The sequence below is a fragment of the Balearica regulorum genome, chromosome 4 (assembly GCF_011004875.1).
Source record: "Balearica regulorum gibbericeps isolate bBalReg1 chromosome 4, bBalReg1.pri, whole genome shotgun sequence".
NCBI classification, from domain to species: domain Eukaryota; kingdom Metazoa; phylum Chordata; class Aves; order Gruiformes; family Gruidae; genus Balearica; species Balearica regulorum.
Window position 1 is genome coordinate 6,014,714 of NC_046187.1, and position 16,986 is coordinate 6,031,699.

The 16,986-nt window shown below is 41.1% G+C and overlaps 3 protein-coding genes across 15 annotated transcripts in view; 1 reads left to right on the forward strand and 2 right to left on the reverse strand.

Annotated features, from left to right (window-relative positions):
• The window catches only part of NDNF (neuron derived neurotrophic factor), a 41,830-nt gene extending 31,209 nt beyond the window's left edge, over positions 1-10,621 (reverse strand). Inside the window, exons 1-2 of one of the 2 annotated variants that reach the window (XM_075751054.1) lie at positions 9,522-10,621; positions 9,318-9,405 (exon numbers count right to left, since the gene is read on the reverse strand). The gene's annotated coding sequence lies outside the window, so the exon portion shown is untranslated. Of the gene's footprint in view, positions 1-9,317 lie in introns of both variants that reach the window. The other variant, XM_075751053.1, reaches the window with a different exon arrangement.
• Positions 1-16,986, forward strand: part of EXOSC9 (exosome component 9) — a 260,026-nt gene that overhangs the window by 16,597 nt on the left and 226,443 nt on the right. The gene's annotated exons all lie outside the window — the stretch shown is intronic.
• Positions 10,738-16,986, reverse strand: part of TNIP3 (TNFAIP3 interacting protein 3) — an 81,958-nt gene continuing 75,709 nt past the window's right edge. For 10 of the 12 annotated variants that reach the window (XM_075751068.1, XM_075751067.1, XM_075751066.1 and 7 more), the window contains 2 exons: positions 14,023-14,167; positions 10,738-11,561 (listed from right to left, as the gene is read on the reverse strand). In XM_075751068.1, the coding sequence (XP_075607183.1) occupies positions 14,049-14,167 (119 nt within the window). In that variant the 3' untranslated portion in view covers positions 10,738-11,561; positions 14,023-14,048. The remainder of the gene's footprint in view (positions 11,562-14,022; positions 14,168-16,986) is intronic. The other 2 variants (XM_075751072.1, XM_075751071.1) reach the window with 1 other exon arrangement.

A 16,986-nucleotide genomic window follows, 5' to 3' on the forward strand; every position in this document is an offset into this window, starting at 1 on the left:
AAGGTGGGACTTGTTTCTGGTTGCACAGCAAACCAGTGACAGGAGCCCAAATCCCCCAGCACCTTCTCCAGCTACTGCACCCGGCTGCATCAGTGCGAGACAGCGCAGCTCAGGAACAACAACGTTTCCGAGTTTGCACTTTAAGATGTTACCATAGTTTTTAATCCTCTTTTATTAAACACTGGATCCTGTTAAAGATATTCTGCTGAATCTAAGTAGGACATCTATTTCAAAGATCTGTAATTGCTTCCCGTCTCAAGTGAACAGATGATAAAGACCAATGCAAAAGATTTAAAGTTAATTGTCATAAATTGCATTGGCCAGGAAAGCAAAATTTAAAAAACACACAAGATCAAAATGATATAGAACACAATTATGCAAAGCTTAAAAACCAACATTTTATATAACAGCAGAAATTTGTCTCTGACTCCAGAATACAGCATGTGGGAACCCGTGTAACTTGTTTGCCTTCAGAAGCACTCGCTGTATTGTCTCTGGTAGGAGCCTCCACAAATTGGGCAGGGTAGCAGGACTCATATAGCTATGTGAATGGCTTGCACATCATCTCAGATGTGCATGTGCAGTCAACAAGCCTGACTAGTTTGTTTGTTTTTTCATAGTATTCATATGTTGTGAGGATGAAAAGGCACAACAGAGACACTTTCCATTTACAATTTCCTTGTAGCTAAGCACATCCGAGCTATTCAAAAGAAGTTACTTGTGACTCTCGGTAAGTGCAAGGACTGCTTGTCAGAAGATGGGCAATTAACAGAAAGATGCAAGAAGAGAACTGAATGTTTGTGTGTGGTCCTCAGGAAAGCCCGTGGGAGAGCTTGCCTCAAGACATTAAGAAATCTGTGCAGATGAGCTTACTACCGAAGCCATAAAGGCCAAGGAGGAATTGACGGGATACATTTATTTAATCTTTCCTCTCATTTTTACAACACCAGCTGGAGGAACACAGGGAGTCAACTAAATCAGGGAGTCAGAGTGGAAAGAACGCCGCTGAACTAAGTGGCGGGAAATACTTTTGGGCGATTACTATTCCAAATGGAATTGTTTGCTTAAAGATAATGATTTTTCTCAGCACCGGCTTTAAGGTTTTTCATACAAGCCAATGAAATATTTTCCAACCCCAGTTTCTTCTCCCAGCCCTCCACACAGAACCGGCATTTATTGTCTGTAAACACCACAACCTGCTGTGCCGGAAGGCTCTGAGGAATGTTACTACGATCACTGCTTAAAAAACCTCTTATGCTCAACACAGGAAACATGCAGGCAAAAATTGCACAAGCCCCGAGTTTCTTACAGGGAATCTACTTTTTCCTGGGGTCCACGGGTAGCTCTTTTCTTCCTCTTTTGCTAATGTTTCTGGGGATAATCAGAATCCCAACTTGGAAAAGGAGGTCCCTGTGGCAAATATGTACCCCCGGGAAATTATTCCATCACATTGTATACACAGTATTCGCACAGTGCTAACTAGCTAACACAGCCAGAGAGGGCAAAGCCATGCAATGCCTTCACATACAACCAATAGTTGATGCTACCAATTGTCCCAAGGGTAAGTCCTGAAAAATACGGACATCCCCTACCTGGCAATAATCCCAGCGTTGCTGAGAGAGAATCTCTTTCAAGGGTTCAGGGTTGCTCTCTAAGATTTGTGAGTGTTGGCTCAGCAAGGAGAAAGGGAGAAGAAATAGCATTTTAAAACCAAGCAAAAACCAAATAGGAAATGTACAGCTTAGAAACCACTCATTCTCCCCATCACCATCATAATCTTTGAAAGCAAGATAAGACGCAGCACATTTGTTTTCAAATGATATTTTACTCCTATTAAGAAAGAAATGGGATGATGGAGAATTAAAGAGGGAGACGGCATTAGCACCAGCTACAGCTTAGCCACAGCAATGCAATGCAACTTCAGTAAAGGTCTGGCACTATGCAGACAAGGCAGCATCCTCAGGTCCTGCTTATTGCATTTTCCAGAGAAGATAGCATGGTTTCTCTGTGAAATCATCAAGATGATGATGACCATGTCCACAGAAATCCCACTGCCAAATCAAGGGCAGATCAGCGTCACAGCACTTCAGCTGCACTAACTTCAGCCTGGCATCAATGATGACATTTCAGTTTATTTTCTATATTAGCTGCCAGCCCATCAACTCATTTATCACACACTAATATGTAACATTCTCCTGCTTTATTGATGACACTACAGATTTCCTCTGAATTGGCCTGGCTCTGGATTAGAAGTGTTCTACATTTATGTGCTCATTCCCTATAAAGTCAATAAAGCTTCTTCCCAGTGTATAGTCACATGTGCAGTTGTTTGAAGAATTTTATGATCTCCAAAGCAGAGATGAGTCTGTACAGCAGTGACTGTTCTGATACCCTTATTCAAAGTTCCCACTGATGAAAACAGACAGATTGGACTCCATCCTCTGGAACAAGTCCTGATTTTTATGTATACATACCTGAATGTGCACATGTATTACTGACATTTTATGTTCTTATTTTACTGTTCTGCTGACATACAATTTCATCAACGCATGACTATCAAAAATACAAAAGCCTCAGTTTCCTAAATAGAAGAATGCACCAGGCTTAATTTTATACATGAGGTTGCACTATTTTGGTGTGCGCTCCCCTCGTGATACCTCTTCAGAGCACTGAATAAAGATGAAGATTTCTTTCAGGGAAACATTACTCAACTGGAAACATTGGAAAATCAACCTGTCATGTTACATGAGTGTAACCTTATGTAACCCTGCCTTGGGTTATATGACCATAAAGATTGATCACTCTTAACCACCTATCTGCCTTCTACAGCTTTATCAGTCAGGCTTCTGAAAGACAGCAGTTCCTAAACAAAATGAAGAGTATGAAACAAAATACTCTTACGGAAACAATAGATAGATTAGAAAAATGTCCGTATGGTCTGCAACATAACCACTCAGGCAGAAGTTGATCGCATGCCTAACGCTGCAAAATTCAGGTCGTGCAGACTGTAATATCAAGAAAAACATCACACTAACGCCATAATTGTCTGAGTGCCCACAGTGCCTACCATACACATCCCACATTTATTTGTTGTGGCCTGCCTCTCTCCCTCAGAACAATCTCACCAACTCTGCAACCTGCAGGACCAGGGACGGAGATCAATCAGGCAGCATGGCCCCGGGTCACTGAAGCTGGGTGTCCTAGGGACAGGTCACACCTAGCTGAGGTCCTGTGTGGATTCTCCGATGCTAATAAGCCCAGAGTTCATACTGAGATTTCCTTGAGCTAAGAGGTTCTCCTGTCTCCTACCTGCCCACCTTGAGGAAGCTAAAACCCTTGAGACCTGCTGGCTTTCTATCAAATTTGACTGACGCTGGCAAATATGACATTTCACAGATGTTACAAAGTCACTGGGAACGTCTGGCAAACGCATGTATGCATGCTCAGCCAGCACAGCTTCATAAACCCTGCTCTGTAAGAAACCAGGCAAAGAGCATAGACCTGTTCCACCTGGGTCCCTTCCCCTCCATGCAAGGGTAAGGCAGGGTCACACCTGTGTTTGGGAACTCCTAAAAATAATTCACTCCCTGTAAAGAAGAGCTTGTGCCTCGCACAATGGAAACTAGCTCTGTGATGTGACAGAATGGCCCAGGAAGCCTTTGGGGAAGCCAATTTTTATACTGTACTTTCTCACTACAAAGGAAAGGTGTTTTTTGAGGCTTATCTAAAATTATGTAATTTCAGACAAATCCAGCCTTCCTCTTGGCTGCACGCACAGCTCTGCTGGAGAGGCACTGACCTTCTCCCTCCTGCTGAAACACCACAAGCCACTGGGTGAAGGGAGCCAAGGAGAGGAGAAGTGTCCACTGCCCATCACCACTCCAGCAACGCTCACAGAGGTGCACCATGAGCTTTTCTGCAGCCTGCGGGCAGAGAGGAGACTGTAATTTAGTTCCAGAGGCCCCTCATCCCGAAAGGAAAAACAGAAGTTGAACAACAGTATGCTTTTGTGAGCGGGACAGACTGCTTTGGAGCCCAATTAAACTGTTCTAGTAAACTCAAAGTACTCTTATAAAAGAGTAAATAAAAATCAATGGAAATGCACTTTTCCCTCACCAGCATATAAACAGAAAGCTGGCGCTGAGAAAGCAAGCATGGTGGCAGGGAGTGGGCTCTGCCAGCCTTGAATACAACGCATCGTTAACACAGGCAAAGCTTCTCAGCCTAGGAAGACTTAAAAACTAGAGCCTGGTGAAGCTTGAACTCCAGGTTAAAAAGGAATCTTCATTTTCTCTTACTGCAACACTTTCCCCTGGGGACACAGCATACTGACTCTTGTTATGTGGCCAGGTTAAAAGTTTTTGCAATCCTGTAGATTTCTCTCCTAGAGGAAATACGTACATTTATATATTTAGTTCTCACAATCCAACCTTTGTAACTAACACTTATTTTCTGTGTGTATAATATAAACATGCAAGTACGCACGTAAGCACAAACTGGGATGTGTTCACGTGTGTATGAATGTCACCACCTGTGCGTACAGTCCTTAGATCACCTGGAAGAACCTGAGTTATCTACACACATTTATCCTATAGAGCAAGGAAAACCCGTGCAGCTTAGCAAAGCCAGAATCAGCCTGGCTCTGCAGAGCCCCACCACGTTTCTGTGGACTTCAGAGGCTGGAAGTCTGCAGAATTTCAGGGAATCATCTGTAGAAGTTTAAAGTAGCCTGAAGAATTTAATGGAAATTTAGATGCCTGCAACTGAAATGTAGTATTTTTGAGAACGATTGACCAAGATGAACGATATCCACTTAATAGTCATGAAATACTGTGTCAGTGTGACGCCCTACTAGCATACATAAATCAAAGGTGCAATGTCTGTATCGTTTTCTTCTCAGATGAAGAAAGGCTTACAGTCTCCATAAGATTAAGCTGTTCTAAAACAAAATGAAATACTGCTTGTAAACAGTAGTGATGTTTACATACAGAAATTAAACAAAATTGGGTGGAATAAGCTGAATGAATCAGAACAAACAAGAAACTCGTAAGGGATGTTCCTTTCTTATTAATATCCTCCCCCTCCCTTGTACTACTCAGAGGGTTTTTTGTTTGCCTTTCCCACGTCTCTTATCTGTGCTTTCAGATACAGAGCACCTCACAACATGCTATAGCTTGAATGTTTGCATTCATCAAAGCAAAAATTTCTATTAATAAGAATTCAATTATTTCAAAAAAGTTTCCTGGTGGTACAGCACCACCTTTCTAAGTTCACTTCCAATGGGAATTTTACTTTCCATAAACCTCGTTTGACTCATAAAATACAAATAGATGGTTTGCTGTGACTCCAAAGTAAAGGACTTCAGAGCAACGAGCATGAAATGTGGAGCCTGTCACAAGCATCTGTGGAACAGTAGGAAGTCATGGTAAGCTTGTGAATAGTAGCACTGTCTAAGGCTCCCCATGGGAATACTATTAAATTAACAGCACATTCAGATTAATTGCTGCTTTTTTTTTTCCTGGGGATTTTTTTTTTTTTCCCAGTTGCCCAACAGGTATCTAGTAATGCAGAATTGTGGTTCACAGAGGTCACCTTGTAACCCAGTGGGTTTGATTTTGTGGTGAGGTTTTCTGGTTTTGCAGCTTTTTCTTAGCTGAGTTTCAAAGTCTTGAGCTATTAATTTATCAGACAGAAATAGAAAAGCAGCTACAGTGCTCTGACCCAACCACACCCAAATCCTCAGGGAAGTCAAGTGTCTCTTCAGAAGTCATGAACAGTGAGATAACAACATCACACACGCACTTTGAATTTTAATTGTCACTATTAAGGATTAGGAGCATCCCTGTGAGCAACCAATTTTGCTGGTATTACTGAGCCGGACTCAAGCCTGCTTTTAGCCAACTGTAATGCAATATTCATTCCTCAAACTTAATTTTAGCAGGTTCCATTCCCTTCTAGAGCAAGTACATCACTGGAGGATCCAAGTCCCCTGTTTTGTATCCCCACCATCACTAACTCTTGACCACAGGGAAATTGTAACAGGGAATAAAGTAATGCCTCCTTTGCTATTGCCAGTGTAAGAGAGCATTGTTATACCAGTTCATAAGTGATGAGCTTTTTTCCTGTATGGCCATAATGTTCCTTCCTAAAAGAAAGCTGAAAATATGGGGAGACTGATTTCCCCTTCAAAGCTGTTTTGGTGTCCCAACAAGTCATTTATGCAGAAATAATTTTATTTGAAATATCCTGCTCTTTGGTGTCGATGACCATGTTTTTCTGGTATCATTGCTAGTCCTTCTGTTCAGCACAACTAGGATTGTTTCTTCCGACATTTTATTTCTACAGATTCCAGATTGGACTATAACTACAAAGGACAGGCTGCAAATTTGGCATTGTGGAGAAAGACAGAAAAGGAAGAGGAATTACAAAAAGAACAGCTCTTTCTATCTTCAGAAAAGTGCAGCTCTTTCCCAACTTTTAGCGCAGGGAAATAATCTCGCTGGTGCTTTATGCCTAGCCTTAAGTAACATTTTAAGTGACTGCTAATTTAGTCAAAGAGATAGCTTGTTTTGTGAATAACTTGCAGAGGATCTATGCTAGCTCTAGAGGGTAATGCCACTGCCTTAAATCGATTAACTTGGGGTTTACATGACCAAAAGCTGAGATACAGGATGCCTGAACACAGTAAGGCACAAAATGAAAAAACTTCCTCCAAGAAAATTATAACATCTCCTTCTCTGTTCTGAACTAAACTAAATAATTAAATGAACGAACCACCCTGATGAAAACGCCAACAAAGAAGCTTTACCCTTCGTCAAAGCTGTAATTTCTCTCAATCAGGTCATGCAATACAAACACGAGCTGCATACATCCTGCTTTCACTCCATGAGATTTCCCTTCTCCAAATCCTCTCCCTTGGCCACGGGAAGAGCCCCAGACCCCCTCCTTGGTCTGATACCTCCCATTAGACCAACAAATTTGCAATGTACAGTCCCAGTATTCCAAGATCCTAACTCCTACAGCAATCAACAGATTTTATCAGGAACCGTGCCCTGTCACGTACCCTACCTGCCTGCCCTCGTTGCCCTCAGCCCTGCTCTCGCCACCACCAGCCTATTTCACAGTTGGTGGCCAGCGTGGACCCTTTGCTGTTGCATAAGCAGGAAGCACCTGGGTGTTCCCCGTTTATAGGGCAGGTGGAAGCAAGGCTGTTGCTGCCGTCAGTGAAAACACAGCATTAGCCAGCATCCTGGCTCCTGGTGGGAAAGCATTTTATTAATCAAAAAAATACTTTCCACCCTGTGGTGTCTTGCAGACCTTTAAACTTGCATCTGCAAAAATCAGAGAAATTCTTCCGTCATTCTCACAACAAAGTTAAAATACAGAAATAATTTTTAATACTTGAGGATTTTTTTAAACAAGAGAGAATTGGACAAGAAATCTAATACTGATGCAGTAAAAGATAAAAACCTAGTGAACAGATTCAAAGAGGAAAGTAATGTGATTCAGGATTTTGCTTGTAATCTATGAAATCATCCTCATCTGTGATATCTAGCTTTCCTATTCTAGGATAGCGTAGGTGTGTATTTGGGGCACCCAATGTGTCTACAGCATTGTCATGAAACCACTTCCTCTTGTATCGAGAGTGTCTGAGGCAATTAAAACAGCTCCTAGCTTTTATCAGCAATTTCAAAGTATCAATTTTTCCTTCCTAAAACAAATGACAACCTGAGACTAAGGAGGGATGCTGTTTAGTGATTTATAAAGACAGACAACTTGTCACCAATGAAATCTTCATATCATACCACACATTATCTATGCGTAAGAGTAGGAAGAAATATCTATAGAAACAGAATGGAATAAGCACTGACATGACTGCCGCCAATAGCACTTCAGGCCTTCAGAAGAAAAAGACAATTTTGAAACAATATACTTTTTTGTCAAGGCACAGAGCTTAAAATACCTGGAAAGTAAAACAGTGGTGCATCAAACCAAAAAACTTCAAGTCAGCAAAATGCTGGTGTCACATCTGCTAGCTCCACCCAAAAAAAAAAAAAAAAAAAAAATTCCCTAAAGACCCCAAGCTTTTAAGTACCTCATTTGTGTTAATGACTCCATGAGTTCAAATGTGCTCCCATTTTAAGGTTGGATAATCAAAACATCATTGGTAATCAAAACATCATTTAGTGAATCCAGCATATCATGTTAAAAATAATGTAAATAATACTGTAAGCAGATAATTTAACTTGATACATGAAGACTTGCTCTCATTCATAGAAATGAAAATTTCTCCACAATAGTTAATATCTAACACTACAATCAAATGGAAAAAGTTCCGTTTTGAAGAAAAGTCTACAGAAACCCATGCCAAAAACATACATAAAATATTCTCTAGAATCTGTAATTTAATAAAATTTTGTGTGTCTATTAGATATCATAACTCGCCATTCAGAATCTGTACAAACTTGTGTTAACACACTTGCTCCCACCAGAAGTAACAAGGCTTTCCAAGGGCTGATTGGAATCCATGCCTAGACACACCTCCGTCATTTTAACACACGGAGTAATCAGCTTCATTTTGGGCCATTTCCTTATCACATACCTAGAAGTTCACCACCCCGTAAGCATTTTTAATATGGCAGTCGAGTCATTGTAACACGGTCACGCAGGGATACATGTCAAATGCTCCTGATACATCTTGCCTGGTGGGCAGACTAGCCAGCAGCGATGGAGGACACATTGGTCTTTCTGCTAGACAAGTGAAAACATCCCCTTTAAACTGCTGAAAAGTTTTGACAGAAAAATCACTTTATGCTTGTCTTGTTTTCCCCAGCCACCGTGAGAGAGGAAATTGGCAGGCACAAACCACGGGTGTAGCTCATTACTGCTGTTACAGCTTCAGTTATTCACGTAAGTGCCTGGTCTGGTATGAAAAGGAAGTTACTCTCTGTATATGAATTGTTTCTCCTGCAACGTGCACAGCAATTCCAATATTCCCAAACCCTGAGCAGTCCCTCAGAGAAAAGGAGAGGAAAAAGAAAAGGCCTTTCACAAACACATTTACAGCCCTTACTGTTAAATTGGTCCGCTCACTACTGATACACAAAAAATATTGGAGAAAGCTAAATAGAAAGAATCAGATGGAAAATTTGGCAGGTGTTTGGAAAATAAAATACATAACAGAGACTGGGAAATGCTAGCAGGTTCTTTAAAAGGCCAGAGGAAGAACTGGGAGTGCTGATACCCAGTTTCGGCAAATCTTGAAGGAAAAATGCCTTTTATGAGTACTATGGTTGATTTTAACTAAAATAACTCACCCCCTCAAACTTGTCTGGGTCACTGTAGAAAGCATATCCTTTGGGGGTATTTGAGTCTGACAATGCTGATTCAAATAGATGACAGCACCTGCATTCGGGAAACATACATCATTACAAGAAAAATCAAGAGGAAAATCAACTGTACAGGCATTTTATATGCATTTTAAAAGATACAAATTCTCTATCATATAATAAAAGGAATACCCCACATTTCACGTGATTAGGATCTGTATGAGTCAAGGTTTACAGTCTTGCACTCAAGGCAGCCAAACATTAAAAGCCTGTGACTAAACAGAAGGGGGGGAAGATAGCCCTGCAAACTCTATTTTCTTACTGTGAACGGCTCGCGTTGAATCATCCGCTTGGGCCAGATAATGCTCGCACAAGCTGTCAGATAATGAGTTAAGCGTCACAAATGGAAGGCGCAAACCTTCGTCGTTAGTTGGGGAAAACAGTAGAAATGAATGAAATGGGGGTTTGTTGCCTCCCACACCAACCACACAGAAGCTTGTCTGTTTTGAGGATTCACGACGTCTTTGAGTGTGGGGTGCTCTGCCCACAGCACTGGTCACCTGCTAAGAGCTCACATTGAATTAGGTTATATTATAATTGGATTTTCCAAAGGCATCACATTAGCATTTTCCATGATCTCACCCTTATTAGCCAAATCACTAATCAGGAGTAGTGCAGTTATATTGTTTCCTGGTTAAACTATCTGCTGCTATAGTGTCTGTAAGCCAGCTCCAAATTCATGCAGAGATAAAAACTCCTCTCTCTCTAACAGAGACTCGGAAGTTCATTTTGTAGCTAATGTTGCAGTCAGATTCTAATTTTCAATACTTCATGAAAAAGCAATTTCTCTCTAGAGGCTGGTTGCTCATGTTCTTCCTGAGGTGGTATTCTAAGTTAGGAGTGTTGTTTCTTTGACCAGTGTATGCAGCATCACTGTAAAGCATAACAGCAGAAAAATCCTTTCCCACGCGCTGTTCCCCATTGTGTCCAAAATGAAATGCTGAACATATTTAATCCTGTAAGGTTATTATTTTAATGCACTGGTCTTTGTATATTGATGGGAATGCAAATACCTGTTCTAAAAGCAGAAATGACACATGCAGGAGATCTCTAATGACCCTGTCTTTGCACAGCTCAAAAAAGCTGTTTCTGTGGGAACTTAAACTCATATCAACTACTTCTGAGCTACAAGGAAAGCACACAGGACATCTCCTGTGGCCTTATGGTGCAAAAATCTCAGTTCGTTCTTTCAGGTAGGATCCCAGCAGGTTGGGTACCTGTATCCCCAACAGCTGCCCTCTTAAAAGCCTGAAGGGAAGAGACATTCTTGCAAGTAGATTAACAAGTAATGTTTGCTGAACATCCATTCACCCCAATTTTCTGAAAAAAATTCATGGTCTAAATACAATTCCATTTAAAAAGCCAGGTTTTATTCTCAGGTTGGAGATTACACAATGATGCTCAGATTCATTACAAGAATCGTTTGGAAATATAAAGCCGTTTTTGCTAAGAAGTTAAACCCATTAAATATTTATACTAAAATTCTTCTGACAAAAGTAAGTACACACAGAAAAAACTGTGATTATGTTTTTCATGTAATTCTGGAGCCAAAAACAAAAGGAGAGCTGGCCTTGACTCAAAAAGGGGAGTAGACGTCTTCTACCTGGCCCGGTATTGGCGGTACCCTGCTTGCAATTACACAAATATGTTAAAACAGTGAAGCAGATTTCCTTTTTACCGAACAATCAAGAAAAAGAGTACAGAATTCAAGATGGTCTATCAACAAATCATTCCCTGGAATCAAATAAAAAAAAGACTATAATTCTCAAACAAAAAATATCACAACACTATTGGGCTTATAAGCTCTTGAATTCAAACCAGATGTGACTGTCTCTGAATCCCCAGCAATAGCTGCATCTTTTCTCATAAGGCTTTTTAACAGATTCTCATAGGCAGCACAAACAGCATCTTCAGAACAAAGGGCAATGAGGCTTCCTAGCAGAGTTTAACTGAATCCTGAGGATCACTAGCCTGTATGATCTGCTTTTCTATTGTCCTCATGAGGATTTCACCAGGCATAAATAACATGCACTGAAGAGATAAGGAGCTAGGGGCAAAAAAACCCCAGAACAAAACAGAATAATGAAGTTGCAAGACTAGCTTGCTGCCTTTGGTCTATACTCCTCCAGGTCATGCGCTGTCAGCGATGGGCTCCCTTCTCCAAGGATGAATCTGCAAAAATAAATCAATACAAATTATTCTGACATTGAGAAATACAACTCACTTATGATTAATTTCCCTCTATTTTGTTACACATAGGTACACATCCCCAGAGCCAATACTTTGCAGCATTACAAGTCTGTAATCAAACCAATACCAATGGCAGTAAGTGTGAAGAAGCAGAAGAGGGCAGGGATATCCATGTAGTGTACCAGTAACCTACCTCTCAGCTTTCATCTAGTCTCGATTGTTGATACAGAGCCAACAGTAGGGTCTAATAACCTAAAGCCCCCATGTAAAATCTTTCTAGACCTCTAAAAAGAACAGCTGACATTCAGCAGTGCTCATAGGTATACATTAGCATTTAGGTGCACCCAAGAGAGTAGGTATGACAGAGCAAAGAATTAGGTAGTAGCACCTACAGCTAAAGGGGTGTCTGTGGTTCAAAAATGTGTTAGATAGTAACTCACTTGAGTTAGGAAAACAAAATAAAATTGAAGAAAGGAAATAAACTATTGCCAATGTAACACATACTTCCTTCCTGAAGTTTCAAAAGATTCTGGAAATGCTGTAACATGTCGCTAGTAGCACACACACAAGTGCACACAGTATTTTGCTTACAAGAGAAACATTAAGAGTGAAATATTTCTAGCAGGGTTTTGAATTTGCCTAGGAGAATTGCTCTGCAGCTGCTACACAGTAACACCATCATTCACTTCCAAACCCACAGTGCTGATGATATCCAAATGTACTTGAAAGAAAACTTGATCCAAAAGGTCCACATTTGTAGCAAGCAGCAGTACCATGAATCATCACTTTTAGTGTCATCTTTTCCTTACAGGTAGTATCAGAGCTGAAATTCATGTTATTTGTTCACAAAAGCCAGGAAGAGCAACAATTAACAGACTGGTTCTTTATGCAAGAAAGATAAATATAAGTATTTGTGTGTTCATTTCATGTAAACAGACACCTATAACAGCAAAGAGGGTCAAACAAAACTTTTCTAACAAGAAATGTGCTTCCAAGCTTCACATTAAATATTGGTATTCATATAACAATACAATTTGGAAAAAAAAAAAAAAGAGAGGACTTGGATATTCAAACACCTCAGGCAGCTATACAGTGGGGTTGTCCTTCAATTATTTTTTTTCCTTCCCAGTCCCGAGTCCCACTGGGACACACTGAGGTCACCCTCCTTATGCCAAGATGCTTTTGGCTCCTGGTGCAAACCAGCAGACACCATGGTATTGCAAGTATGGCCTGCCAGAGAAGAAAGGCAAACATATAACATGTAGTTCCCAAAACTGAAGAGTCTCTCTCATCTACGACAGCATTAACCATTCAGAAAACCTTCTGGATATTTCACAGTAGGAGCAGGCTTCAGAGCCCAGCACAGAGGACTTTTACACTTAGAACACATACAAACAGGCAAAGGGAGGTGGAGTCCCTACAATGAGGACAGGTAGCACCTTAGCTGCTACTTTAACAAGCAAGTGGCATGAAAGGAAGTTTTACATCACTTCCTAAGATGATCAATGAGGAACTAAGGATATTTGCAGAAAACAGACGGATCACCAGGTCACCAGGAAAGAGAATTGTTTAATGAAAACAGCTGCCACGTCACCTATCACCAGAAGACCACCATCGACGCCCCCTCTCAAGCAAGTTTCCTTAAATGCCTTGATTCTTCCCTATGTTTCATTCTCAAAGGAAAAAAAATGCCAGCGTGTGTGAAGCCATTTAATATCTAACAGGTACTGAATGATAAATCCTGATATGTTGTTTCATAGAAATAAAATTATCAAATCACACAGCTGTTTAAATTACACATCCTGTTTGTCCTCACATGAGACTCTTCTGACTGGTATTCTCAAAGACTACAACACGCTCTGTGATTTTTAGCTTAAGTTAACTTTTAAAAGCAGTATCTTTTTTAAAAGGCAATTTCTTATGTTCCGAAGTCAGAAATTAAAGGTGTGCTAATGGCCTTTTTGTTACATTGCAGTAGCAGAAATCAAGTTGTATCAGTAAAAATCCTGAAAATAATCACATTTTCATTCCCAGTGGGGATGGCAGGCTGGTAATTAAATCTGTCTTGACTAGTTGGGACCACTGATAATTTCTAACATAATGTATACACCGAGGACAGGCTAATACCAAAAATGTTTAGGGTCTGGGATTTTTGCCAGGAAAAATAAGATGTCAGTTAATTGACTTTTTTTCTGTCTGGTTTTCATTGAAGATCTCCACAGATCCATTTTTCAGATTTTCATTCCCCCCCACCCCTTCCCTACAGATGTCATTATTTTCAGTGGAAAACCCCACACTTCTCCCTCCTCTTCTTCTAATTAGCTGTAATTATAACAACATTATAGCCACAAAGTAGGTACCTTGAGGGCAAAAATCTGGAAAGCAGCAGAGTGTGGAAGGAAACAAAGAGATGCTATTATACTGAAAGTAAGCATACACGTACTTCTTCATGTGCTCATCTGGGCATCCTTAGGGCTTTGCAGGTTGATTTCTGCTTTCCCTAGGCGTGCCAAGATGAGGTGGTAACCAGCTGTTCTCTCTACTGAGAGGTAGGTGAAGGGCTACATTTCGGCTTCTCCCTGTGCCTACTAAAACTGGATCCAAAATAAAAATGTACAGTTTAGGTCAAAGAAATCTGGTAGTTACATTTGATGTTCTGAAGGGGTAACTGGGGTTCTTAAATACATGCACCGAGAATCTTTCTGCCAAGAAAACAAATACAGTGAGATTAACTTTGGAAGTGAAAAAGGGAATACATGCCAGCGGCTGTGGCATGCAAAAGGGTTCTTGCTCTGAGTAGGCTTTGAGCAATAAACCTCTTTTCCAGAGAATATTTCATTAAAAAACTGGGTTCAGGGAAAATCTCCAAGATCAATCTTTTTTTCAACTGTCTTTACAATTTTGCACAGCTGGATAAAGAAGTCAACACTGCATGCCAAATAAAGTGACATTAAGTACACTTGCTGGAAATCTTTCTGCCTTGCTCCTTTAAAAGAAAAAAACAGAACGACAAAAAACCAGCCACCAAGAACAACAAAAATCAGAAACCATTTCCAGGAATGCTGAGTGACAGAGCACGAAGACACTTAGGAGCTAATGTCCCTCCAAAGACAGCATTGCTCGTCAAACAAGGCTAAGCTAGAAGAATTTAAGCACAATTTAGGACCAGGTTTTCTGCACGACAAAGTACCTGGGGAGGGACCAGCCCAGAGGCAGGCAGGCAGAGTTATTCTCTTAGAAATACATCGCCAGTGCAGTGAGACATCTTATCCCATCGTCCTCTTCTGTAATCTCTACCTGCTTCCCATCGCTTACCTTTCCACATTGCCCTTCTCTCTTTATTGTGACCTTCAAGGAAACACCTTTGCTTTTTTTGGAAGCCTGATGATTTCCCCTAATCCTGCTTTGCAGACAGGTGCTTGCCCTGGGAGGACTCATGGGCAGTCTTTCCCTAGCAGATCGGTCTGCATTGCAGCCCACCTACGGAGCACAGTTGGACGCAAAACGCTCCATCTCTTCACCCTGCCTGCTTTCAGCTGGAGTATTTCACGTTTGGGAAGATATGGAGAAGAAATACTTATGTTCACAGACAAGCTGAATTCTGGTATGAGTTATCTGAGTTTTTAAGCAGTTTAACAAGAGGTACAACATGGAACTTGCTGGATACAAATGGGAAGAAAATGCTAGTAAAATCAGACCAATAAACCCGAATTCAGCCCACACCCTCCTATTTGCAAACCGTCTGTTGAATATTTCTGGCTTCAGTTTGGATCCCAGTGGTGGTGTGGAAAACTGAACTCTTGATGAGAGTGCAGCACGAAAGAGCAGGAGGAGAGGAACTGTGTTAAACCCTCACCTTCCTGTGGCTCTGCAGACACACAGATGGCAGACAACTGCATCCTGCAGTGCAGCCTGGCATGAAAACACCCAAAACCACGGCTATGGCTTTAGTACCTGTTGCACTGGGAATGTGCAAGACTGTGGAATACATCAAGTCACTAAACACATCATCAAGGACAGAATTTTTATTCCCATCCTTTTTTCAAAAATTATATTTTATGTGGTTAGTAATTCTTCACTGTCCCATGCAACCCCTAGCAGGTCAAAGTTGTTTCCATGCTTGCCAACAGAGAGGTTGCGGTTTTTAACCTGTGAAGCCTGCTAAAAACATGTCTAGGGTCCCAAAGCCAGAGGGGCCTGCATGGTTCTTTGTTAACTTTTAAGTAAACTCCCTAAAGCCAGAGACATATTTTTTAAAAACAAATTGAGTGGCTTTATGCAGCCAGGGGGATCATCAACTTCTGGTTAAAGGAGGCAATTAAACAATAACTGGGGGAAACTGGACAAATAAAAAAATGATAAAATAATTTAAATCTTGATTACTGAATCAAAAATATAAAGGAAGCTCAAGTCTTATCCACAGAATCCTTTCCTGTAAGCCAGAATGTCTACGTACAGGCAGTAGTTTTTATTTGACAGCTGGAGAGGGACAAGGACATGTAGTGATAGGGCAAGGGGTAATGGCCTTAAGCTGAAGGAGGGGAGATTTAGATTAGATATTAGGAAGAAGTTCTTTACTGTGAGGCTGGTGAGGCACTGGAACAGGTTGCCCAGAGAAGCTGTGGAGGCCCCACCCCTGGCGGTGTCCAAGGCCAGGTTGGATGGGGCTTTGGGCAACCTGGGCTAGTGGAGGGTGTCCCTGCCCATGGCAGGGGGGTTGGACTAGATGATCTTTAAGGGTCCCTTCCAACCCAAACCATTCTGTGATTCTATGATTTTACTTATTGAGGTGTACATAGAAGTAAAAATGTTAAGTAAATGTAATCAAACACACATACCAGGATTGCTAGTTGTGTTTGCTCACCTCCATGTATTCATACACACACACTCCTACCATCACATTTCCATGCCCTACATGAACCCAAGGGCATGCTGATGTGATTTCAAGGCTGAGCACTGGTCTCTCAAGCTGCAGCAGCCAGCCTGTGGCAACTCTGGGAATAACTGTCTCTCTCTACAGAGCAACTTCAGCCTTATGTACCACAAGGGCTACAAGACCCTTCTCCTCATCCAGATTCTTATTTGGTCCACAGATACTTAACTGTAAAGCATAGATCACTGAAACCAACTCCTTATGCTCTTTTCAGCAGGATGACATCCTTAAATAGCCCCTAGATACTCTAGCTGCAACATACAGACACACACAGATTACTTCACCAACAAGCAGCGTAGGGTAGCTCTGAGGTGTTTTAGTCAAAGAAGGAAGGACTCCTCGGCACATCGTTGAACCTCACTTAACTGATAAATGTCTGGGGAAAGAGGGAGCTAATGCAGCCCTCATTAAGTAACAAGTGGTATTCACTACTTCAAACTCTGAACAGACACGTAAGGTTTTTGCACAAAGCCA